This window comes from Oncorhynchus nerka, unplaced genomic scaffold (genome assembly GCF_034236695.1).
Source record: "Oncorhynchus nerka isolate Pitt River unplaced genomic scaffold, Oner_Uvic_2.0 unplaced_scaffold_5070, whole genome shotgun sequence".
Classification (NCBI taxonomy): Eukaryota; Metazoa; Chordata; class Actinopteri; order Salmoniformes; family Salmonidae; genus Oncorhynchus; species Oncorhynchus nerka.
The window spans coordinates 3,080-13,296 of record NW_027036237.1 but is presented as its reverse complement, the minus strand read 5'-3'; the positions used below and the strand labels follow the sequence as shown (position 1 = coordinate 13,296).

General features: G+C 45.6%; 1 protein-coding gene across 2 annotated transcripts; it reads right to left on the bottom strand.

Moving 5' to 3' along the window:
• Positions 1-4,809: 4,809 nt before the first annotated feature.
• Positions 4,810-8,219, bottom strand: LOC135566415 (stomatin-like protein 1). 2 transcript variants are annotated; one of them, XM_065014134.1, is made up of 4 exons: positions 8,003-8,219; positions 7,391-7,489; positions 5,609-5,775; positions 4,810-5,058 (listed from the first exon to the last, which is right to left on the bottom strand). In XM_065014134.1, the coding sequence occupies exons 1-4, from the start codon at positions 8,166-8,168 to the stop codon at positions 4,825-4,827; spliced, it is 666 nt and encodes a 221-aa protein (XP_064870206.1). In that variant the 5' UTR covers positions 8,169-8,219; the 3' UTR covers positions 4,810-4,824. The 2 variants fall into 2 exon arrangements, 1 of the variants encoding a protein (XP_064870206.1); XR_010462074.1 differs by lacking the exons at positions 4,810-5,058; positions 7,391-7,489; positions 8,003-8,219 and adding an exon at positions 5,256-5,310 and having other exon boundaries at positions 5,609-5,697.
• Positions 8,220-10,217: the final 1,998 nt, after the last annotated feature.

Sequence of the window (10,217 nt, the reverse complement as noted above, 5' to 3'; positions counted from 1 at the left end):
GGCAGGCAGAAGCTGCCGACAACGAACACAACTGCATTTTAATCGATGGCAAATTGAATGCATAGAGAAACCGTGATGAGATCCTGAGACCCCATTGTCGTGCCGTTCATCTGCCGCCATCACATCCTGTTTCAGCATGATAATGCACGGCCCCAAGGATCTGAACATGATTCCTGGAAGCTGAAAATGTCCCAGCTCTTCCATGGCCTGCATACTCACCAGACATTTCACCCATTGAGCATGTTTGGGATGCTCTGGATCGACGTGTACAACAGCGTGTTCTAGTTCCCACCAATATCCAGCCACTTCGTACAGCCATTGAAGAGGAGTGGGGACAACATTCCACAGGCCATTGAAGAGGAGTGGGGGCAACATTCCACAGCCATTGAAGAGGAGTGGGGCAACATTCCACAGCCATTGAAGAGGAGTGGGGACAACATTCCACAGCCATTGAAGAGGAGTGGGGACAACATTCCACAGCCATTGAAGAGGAGTGGGGACAACATTCCACAGCCATTGAAGAGGAGTGGGGACAACATTCCACAGCCATTGAAGAGGAGTGGGGACAACATTCCACAGCCATTGAAGAGGAGTGGGGACAACATTCCACAGTCATTGAAGAGGAGTGGGGGCAACATTCCACAGCCATTGAAGAGGAGTGAGGACAACATTCCACAGGCCACAATCAACAGCCTGATCAACTCTATGTGAAGGAGATGTGTCATGCTGCATGAGGCAAATGGTGGTCACACCAGATACTGACTGGTTCTCTGATCCACACCAGATACTGACTGGTTTTCTGATCACACCAGATACTGACTGGTTTTCTGATCCACACCAGATACTGACTGGTTCTCTGATCCACACCAGATACTGACTGGTTCTCTGATCACACCAGATACTGACTGGTTCTCTGATCCACACCAGATACTGACTGGTTTTCTGATCACACCAGATACTGACTGGTTTTCTGATCCACACCAGATACTGACTGGTTCTCTGATCCACACCAGATACTGACTGGTTTTCTGATCACACCAGAATACTGACTGGTTCTCTGATCCACACCAGATACTGACTGGTTTCTGATCACACGGAATGCTGACTGGTTTTCTGATCCACACCAGATGCTGACTGGTTTTCCTGATCCACACCAGATACTGACTGGTTCTCTGATCCACACCAGATACTGACTGGTTCTCTGATCCACACCAGATACTGACTGGTTTCTGATCCACCAGATACTGGCTGGTTTCTGATCCACACCAGATACTGACTGGTTCTCTGATCCACACCAGATACTGACTGGTTTTCTGATCCACACCAGATACTGGCTGGTTCTGATCCACACCAGATATGACTGGTTCTCTGATCACACCAGATACTGACTGGTTTTCTGATCACACCAGATACTGACTGGTTTTCTCATCCACACCAGATACTGACTGGTTTTCTGATCCACACCAGATACTGACTGGTTTTCTGATCACACCAGATACTGACTGGTTCTCTCATCCACACCAGATACTGACTGGTTCTCTCATCCACACCAGATACTGACTGGTTCTCTCATCCACACCAGATACTGACTGGTTCTCTCATCCACACCAGATACTGACTGGTTCTCTGATCCACACCAGATACTGACTGGTTTTCTGATCACACCAGATACTGACTGGTTTTCTGATACACCAGATACTGACTGGTTTTCTGATCCACCAGATACTGACTGGTTTTCTGATCCACCAGATACTGACTGGTTTTCTGATCCACACCAGATACTGACTGGTTTTCTGATCCACACCAGATACTGACTGGTTTTCTGATCACACCAGATACTGACTGGTTTTCTGATCCACACCAGATACTGACTGGTTCTCTGATCCACACCAGATACTGACTGGTTCTCTGATCACACCAGATACTGACTGGTTCTCTGATCCACACCAGATACTGACTGGTTTTCTGATCACACCAGATACTGACTGGTTTTCTGATCCACACCAGATACTGACTGGTTCTCTGATCCACACCAGATACTGACTGGTTTTCTGATCACACCAGATACTGACTGGTTCTCTGATCCACACCAGATACTGACTGGTTTTCTGATCACACCAGATACTGACTGGTTTTCTGATCCACACCAGATACTGACTGGTTTTCTGATCCACACCAGATACTGACTGGTTCTCTGATCCACACCAGATACTGACTGGTTCTCTGATCCACACCAGATACTGACTGGTTTTCTGATCCACACCAGATACTGGCTGGTTTTCTGATCCACACCAGATACTGACTGGTTCTCTGATCCACACCAGATACTGACTGGTTTTCTGATCCACACCAGATACTGGCTGGTTTTCTGATCCACACCAGATACTGACTGGTTCTCTGATCACACCAGATACTGACTGGTTTTCTGATCACACCAGATACTGACTGGTTTTCTCATCCACACCAGATACTGACTGGTTTTCTGATCCACACCAGATACTGACTGGTTTTCTGATCACACCAGATACTGACTGGTTCTCTCATCCACACCAGATACTGACTGGTTCTCTCATCCACACCAGATACTGACTGGTTCTCTCATCCACACCAGATACTGACTGGTTCTCTCATCCACACCAGATACTGACTGGTTCTCTGATCCACACCAGATACTGACTGGTTTTCTGATCACACCAGATACTGACTGGTTTTCTGATACACCAGATACTGACTGGTTTTCTGATCCACCAGATACTGACTGGTTTTCTGATCCACCAGATACTGACTGGTTTTCTGATCCACCAGATACTGACTGGTTTTCTGATCCACACCAGATACTGACTGGTTTTCTGATCCACACCAGATACTGACTGGTTTTCTGATCCACACCAGATACTGACTGGTTTTCTGATCCACACCAGATACTGACTGGTTTTCTGATCCACACCAGATACTGACTGGTTTTCTGATCCACACCAGATACTGACTGGTTCTCTGATCACACCAGATACTGACTGGTTTTCTGATCCACACCAGGTACTGACTGGTTTTCTGATCCACACCAGGTACTGACTGGTTTTCTGATCCACCAGATACTGACTGGTTCTCTGATCCACATCAGATACTGACTGGTTTTCTGATCCACACCAGATACTGACTGGTTTTCTGATCCACACCAGATACTGACTGGTTTTCTGATCCACACCAGATACTGACTGGTTTTCCTGATCCACACCAGATACTGACTGGTTTTTCTGATCCCACGCTCAGATACTGACTGGTTTTCTGATCCACACCAGATACTGACTGGTTTTCTGATCCACACCAGATACTGACTGGTTTCTGATCCACTCAGATACTGACTGGTTTTCTGATCACACCAGATACTGACTGGTTTTCTGGATCCACACCAGGTACTGACTGGTTTCTGATCCGCACCAGATACTGACTGGTTTTGATCCACACCAGATACTGACTGGTTTTCTGATCCACACCAGATACTGACTGGTTCTCTGATCCACACCAGATACTGACTGGTTCTCTGATCCACACCAGATACTGACTGGTTCTCTGATCCACACCAGATACTGACTGGTTCTCTGATCCACACCAGATACTGACTGGTTCTCTGATTCACACCAGATACTGACTGGTTTTCTGATCACACCAGATACTGACTGGTTTTCTGATCCACACCAGATACTGACTGGTTTTCTGATCCACACCAGATACTGACTGGTTTTCTGATCCACACCAGATACTGACTGGTTTTCTGATCCACACCAGATACTGACTGGTTTTCTGATCCACACCAGATACTGACTGGTTTTCTGATCCACACCAGATACTGACTGGTTTTCTGATCCACACCAGATACTGACTGGTTTTCTGATCCACACCAGATACTGACTGGTTTTCTGATCCACACCAGATACTGACTGGTTTTCTGATCCACACCAGATACTGACTGGTTTTCTGATCCACACCAGATACTGACTGGTTTTCTGATCCACACCAGGTACTGACTGGTTCTCTGATCCACCAGATACTGACTGGTTCTCTGATCCACACCAGATACTGACTGGTTCTCTGATCCACACCAGATACTGGCTGGTTTTCTGATCCACACCAGATACTGACTGGTTCTCTGATCCACACCAGATACTGACTGGTTTTCTGATCACACCAGATACTGGCTGGTTTTCTGATCCACACCAGATACTGACTGGTTTTCTGATCCACACCAGATACTGACTGGTTTTCTGATCCACACCAGATACTGACTGGTTCTCTCATCCATACCAGATACTGACTGGTTCTCTGATCCACACCAGATACTGACTGGTTCTCTGATCCACACCAGATACTGACTGGTTTTCTGATCCACCAGATACTGACTGGTTCTCTGATCCACACCAGATACTGACTGGTTCTCTGATCCATACCAGATACTGACTGGTTCTCTGATCCACACCAGATACTGACTGGTTTTCTGATCCACACCAGATACTGACTGGTTTTCTGATCCACACCAGATACTGACTGGTTCTCTGATCCACACCAGATACTGACTGGTTCTCTGATCCACACCAGATACTGACTGGTTCTCTGATCCACACCAGATACTGACTGGTTCTCTGATCCACACCCCTACCTTTTATTTTAAAGGTATCTGTGACCAACAGATGCATATCTGTATTCCCAGTCATGTGAAATCAATAGATTAGGGCCTAATTACTGTATTTAAATTGAACTGATTTCCTTATCTGAACTGTAACTCGGTAAAATCTCTGAAATTGTTGCATGTTGAGTTGATATTTTTGTTCAGTAATATGATGTGTGCTGCTGCCTCACCCCAAGGTATTCTCCCAGCTTGATTCTCTCGGTCTGAATCTCCCTGACGCTCTTCCTGCCCAGGCTGGTTGTCATGGCGTTGTGGGCAGTGAGGCGTGTGGAGGCGTTAAGATCCTGAACCGACACGACTGACATCACCGGGCTCCAGATACGGAACTGAATATCTGCCCCTACAGACACCACACCTCCGTCCCTGGTAGTAACCTGTTATAGAGAGGGTTATAACTGTTATAGAGGTTATAACTGTTATAGAGAGGGTTATATAACTGAATATCTGCCCCTACAGACACCACACCTCTGTCCCTGGTAGTAACCTGTTATAGAGAGGGTTATATAACTGAATATCTGCCCCTACAGACACCACACCTCCGTCCCTGGTAGTAACCTGTTATAGAGAGGGTTATATAACTGAATATCTGCCCCTACAGACACCACACCTCCGTCCCTGGTAGTAACCTGTTATAGAGAGGGTTATAACTGTTATAGAGAGGGTTATAACTGTTATAGAGAGGGTTATAACTGTTATAGAGAGGTTTATATAACTAGATATCTGCTCCTACAGACACCACACCTCCGTCCCTGGCAGGGACCTGTAGATGTGTTCGTGTGGAGTAGTGGTTACTTAGGGCACTATAATTTACATTTGAGTCCTTTAGCAGACAGTCAGAACTAAAAACAGCAGTTTGATTTGTACCCTGCCGATCGTTAATGTTTGAGCTAGATTGCGTGTGCGTGTGTGTGTGCGTGCGTGTACCTGGCATGGAGGGATGTTGAAGGCCCGGGTTCGTAGGTCAACTCTCTGCCATTGGTCAATAAGAGGCAGAAGCAACACCACCCCTGGCCCTTTAGGAGGACGTACTCTGCCCAGACGAAACACTACGATGCGCTGGTAGTTAGGGACAACCTGGAGGACAGATATTCCTGTTAATAAATCAACAGAGATAGTGTGTTACCTTCAGTACGAACCAGCCTGATATGGGGAAGGTTAGTGTGTTACCTTCAGTACGAACCAGCCTGATATGGGGAAGGTTAGTGTGTTACCTTCAGTACGAACCAGCCTGATATGGGGAAGGTTAGTGTGTTACCTTCAGTACGAACCAGCCTGATATGTGAAGGGTATGGAGGGGTGTGTTACCTTCAGTACGAACCAGCCTGATATGGGGAAGGTTAGTGTTACTCACTCTAAACACGAACCAGCCTGATATGGGGAAGGTTAGTGTGTTACCTTCAGTGGACAGCTCTAATAATGGAAACTGTGTTACCTTCAGTGGACAGCTCTAATAGCTGGAAACAGTGTTACCTTCAGTGGACAGCTCTAATGAATGGAAACAGTGTTACCTTCAGTGGACAGCTCTAATGAATGGAAACTGTGTTACCTTCCGTGGACAGCTCTAATGAATGGAAACTGTGTTACCTTCAGTGGACAGCTCTAATATGGAAACAGTGTTACCTTCAGTGGACAGCTCTAAGTACGAACCAGTTACCTGATCAGTGGACAGCTCTAATGAAGGAAACTGTGTTACCTTCAGTGGACAGCCTATATGGGGAAGGAAAGTGTTACCTTCAGTGGACAGCCTCTAATGAAGGGGAAAGGGGTGTGTTACCTTCAGTGGACAGCCTCAATGAATGGAAACTGTGTTACCTTCAGTGGACAGCTCTAATGAATGGAAATGGGGACAGCTCTAATGAATGGAGGTGTGTTACCTTCAGTGGACAGCTCTGATATGGGAAACTGTGTTACCTTCAGTGGACAGCCTAATGAATGGAAACTGTGTTACCTTCAGTGGACAGCTCTAATGAATGGAAACAGTGTTTACCTTCAGTGGACAGCTCTAATGAATGGAAACTGTGTTACCTTCAGTGGACAGCCTGATATGGGGAAACAGTGTGTTACTACCTTCAGTGAACCAGCCTGATATGGGGAAAGTGTGTTACCTTCAGTGGACAGCTCTAATGAATGGAAACTGTGTTACCTTCAGTGGACAACCAGCCTGAATGGGGAAGGAAACTGTGTTACCTTCAGTGGATAGCTCTAATGAATGGGGAAGGTTCAGTGGACAGCTTCAGTATGGAAACAGTGTTATCAGTGAAGGGTAATGAATGGGGTGTGTTACCTTCAGTGAACCAGCCTGATATGGGGAAACAGTGTTACCTTCAGTGAACCAGCCTGATATGGGGAAACAGTGTTACCTTCAGTGGACAGCTCTAATGAATGGAAATTGTGTTACCTTCAGTGGACAGCCTGATATGGGAAACAGTGTTACCTTCAGTGAACCAGCCTGATATGGAAGGTTACTGTGTTACCTTCAGTGAACAGCTCTGATATGGAAAAGGTTGGACCTTCAGTGGACAGCTCTAATGAATGAAACATTGTTACCTTCAGTGGACAGCTCTAATGAATGGAAACAGTGTTACCTTCAGTGGACAGCCTAATGAATGGAAACCGTGTTACCTTCCAGTGGACAGCTCCTAATGAATGGAAACTGTGTTACCTTTCCAGTGGACAGCTCTAATGAAGGTGTGTTACCTTCAGTACCGAACCAGCCTGATATGGGGAAGGTTATGAAGGTGCAGACATAGACCATGAAGCAGACAATAACATTGCAGATCCAGGACAGCCATCCCTGAGTGGAGTCTGGAGAATAGAGAAGAGATGTTAGGTTTGATCTAGGAGCTAATCAAATACATTTGAGAAAATAAGAACCAGTCCATCAGTCTACCTAATCATAATTATAAATACTGTAGAGAACGGATGGAGCGGGAAGCAAAACCGGAAGTGTTCGGGGGGGCGTGAACGCATTGCACCAATATCGCTACACTGCCCACCGCTAACGGGAAGGCTCGTGCCCGCATGCTACAACTTTCTTTCAAGCCCCTTCACATGTCCGCATACGCGTTGCGATGGCCTCCCGCCATTCCACTTCTGACACCAATGTAGCAAACAGGGGGGAATGGGAAACGAACCTAGGTCTCGAGTATAGCGTGGATCACTACTACAATACGGTACTTGCATACCAAGCTTGTTGCAAGAAGAAATTGCTGGAAAAAAACTGAGCAACGATCTGTTAGGTAGTTAGTACCGACGTTGTATGTAACGTTATCTAACTAACTAACTAACGAGTCGTGCATTAATTTAGCCAATACTTACCACTGTAGTCGTTGTCTCTAACATTGGGGATGTAGTCAAACGAATGTCCTTTATGATGGTGGAATGGAGATTGGACGAAGCTTTCTGTCGCCACGAACAACCCCGGTTTGGCAGTGAGCAAATCTCGTTGCGGTAGAGACTGATATCCAGACGCTTTATTATACATTGTCCTGTAAACTTTAACGCTCAATAACGACCTCACTAAATAAGTTAAATATGTGTGATTTATGGACAAAATCATGACATCATGCAGATGTTTTAACGGTCAAATTATTGATTTTTTAAAATGTATTTTTGTTGGCAGCAAGTGCGTTACTTCCGTGTTTACCTGTTGCTCGGCTGCAGGGCAAAGTGCAGCTTGAGGAGAGAGTTAGGAATACACTGCCATCTAGCGGACGGCTGGTCTGTGTTCCGGTCTAACGTTTACACTCCTTGTTCTCTGTGCTCCACCAAACATGGCACTGCACTTACATAACTTACATTTACTTTTAGTAACTTCATTTCAGGACAAAATCAATAAAGCCTTCACTGATACCCACGGCCCCGCACCCTCCTTTCTATTGGCCCGTTCAAGAAGATATCTGCATATTTCCGTTAGGGAACGCCTACTCTGTGTGCAATAACTCAATTCACCTTTACACTCCTTTTAAAAAGCGCGATTTTTTTTTTTTTTACAAATTGAGCAAAGGTTAAAGTCTACAAAATGTAGTCCACTCTGTTCGTATCAGATTCTAGTTTCGGGAACAGAAAACTGTATTGTGATGAAAAATGTTTCATCGATGAGAAAATGTGCAGAATTTCAGCCCCAAAATCGATCTCCTTCCATCTTGTCCCACTGCCGGACACTGGGCTTCCTCTCACTGCCAGAATGATGGTGAGTGGAAACGCCAAGCGGATGCTTCACAGTTATACATCCGGTGAAATATCTGTCTCATCGTTCTATCTGTGGCTGAACGTTTTCACCGCCTCCCACGCCATATTCGCGCTGCCCAACGGCCCCTCGCCATTTGTCACCGCTTTCCTTCCATTGAAAATGAATGGGAAGCGGTGTTTCACCGTGTCGGTACACGCTTCACCTCTTCCTCTCTGCGGAAACACGCGAGCGAACCAGCGTCCCTCAGTCGTACTATATGTAGAACGTGTATCTGATGCTGTCTGGTCAGAAACAGTATGACCCTTATGTCCAGACGGTATCAGATATATGGTCTACAACGGAGACAGAGCTGTTTCGCTCTCTCGGATGCTTTATCTGAGATATCGGTCAGATATCGGTCAAATAAATTAGAAATAAATACATTATTTGGATGTGCAAGGATGTACGATAGGGCGGACCAGGACTCCTAGGCCCCGTCCATAAATCCGGCCATGTACTGGTATAGCCAGGTGCATGATGAAATTATTATGGACAAAAGTGCAAGATTAATTTTATTTGTCTAATGGCGGCTAAGCATCGACAATCATGTCACCAGAATAAGACCCTTGATATTTATTGAAAGGAGCATCAACCTCATCTCTGTGCACTTTCACCACCCTGTGAAGTTAATCATCATTTATTTCATTTGTAGCCTAATAAACTGCGTGCTTTCCTACGATGTGATGGCTTTTTTTTTTAATCAGAAAATTACTTTCCTGATTAAAAAACTTTTCTTACATAAAAAGGTTGGATGGAAACCTGGATGAAACCTGGTTGGTGTCAAGCCATTTTGAGGATGCTGGAATTATACACTATATTCCAAAATCATGTGCATTAATATGGCTTTCCACTAGATGTTGGAACATTGCTGCTAAAACAGCCTCCACTCTTCTGGGAAGGCTTTCCACTAGATGTAGGAACATTGCTGCTATAACAGCCTCCACTCTCCTGGGAAGGCTTTCCACTAGATGTTGGAACATTGCTGCTAAAACAGCCTCCACTCTTCTGGGAAGGCTTTCCACTAGATGTAGGAACATTGCTGCTATAACAGCCTCCACTCTTCTGGGAAGGCTTTCCACTAGATGTAGGAACATTGCTGCTATAACAGCCTCTACTCTTCTGGGAAGGCTTTCCACTAGATGTAGGAACATTGCTGCTATAACAGCCTCTACTCTTCTGGGAAGGCTTTCCACTAGATGTAGGAACATTGCTGCTATAACAGCCTCCACTCTTCTGGGAAGGCTTTCCACTAGATGTTGGAACATTGCTGCTATAACAGCCTCCACTCTTCTGGGAAGACTT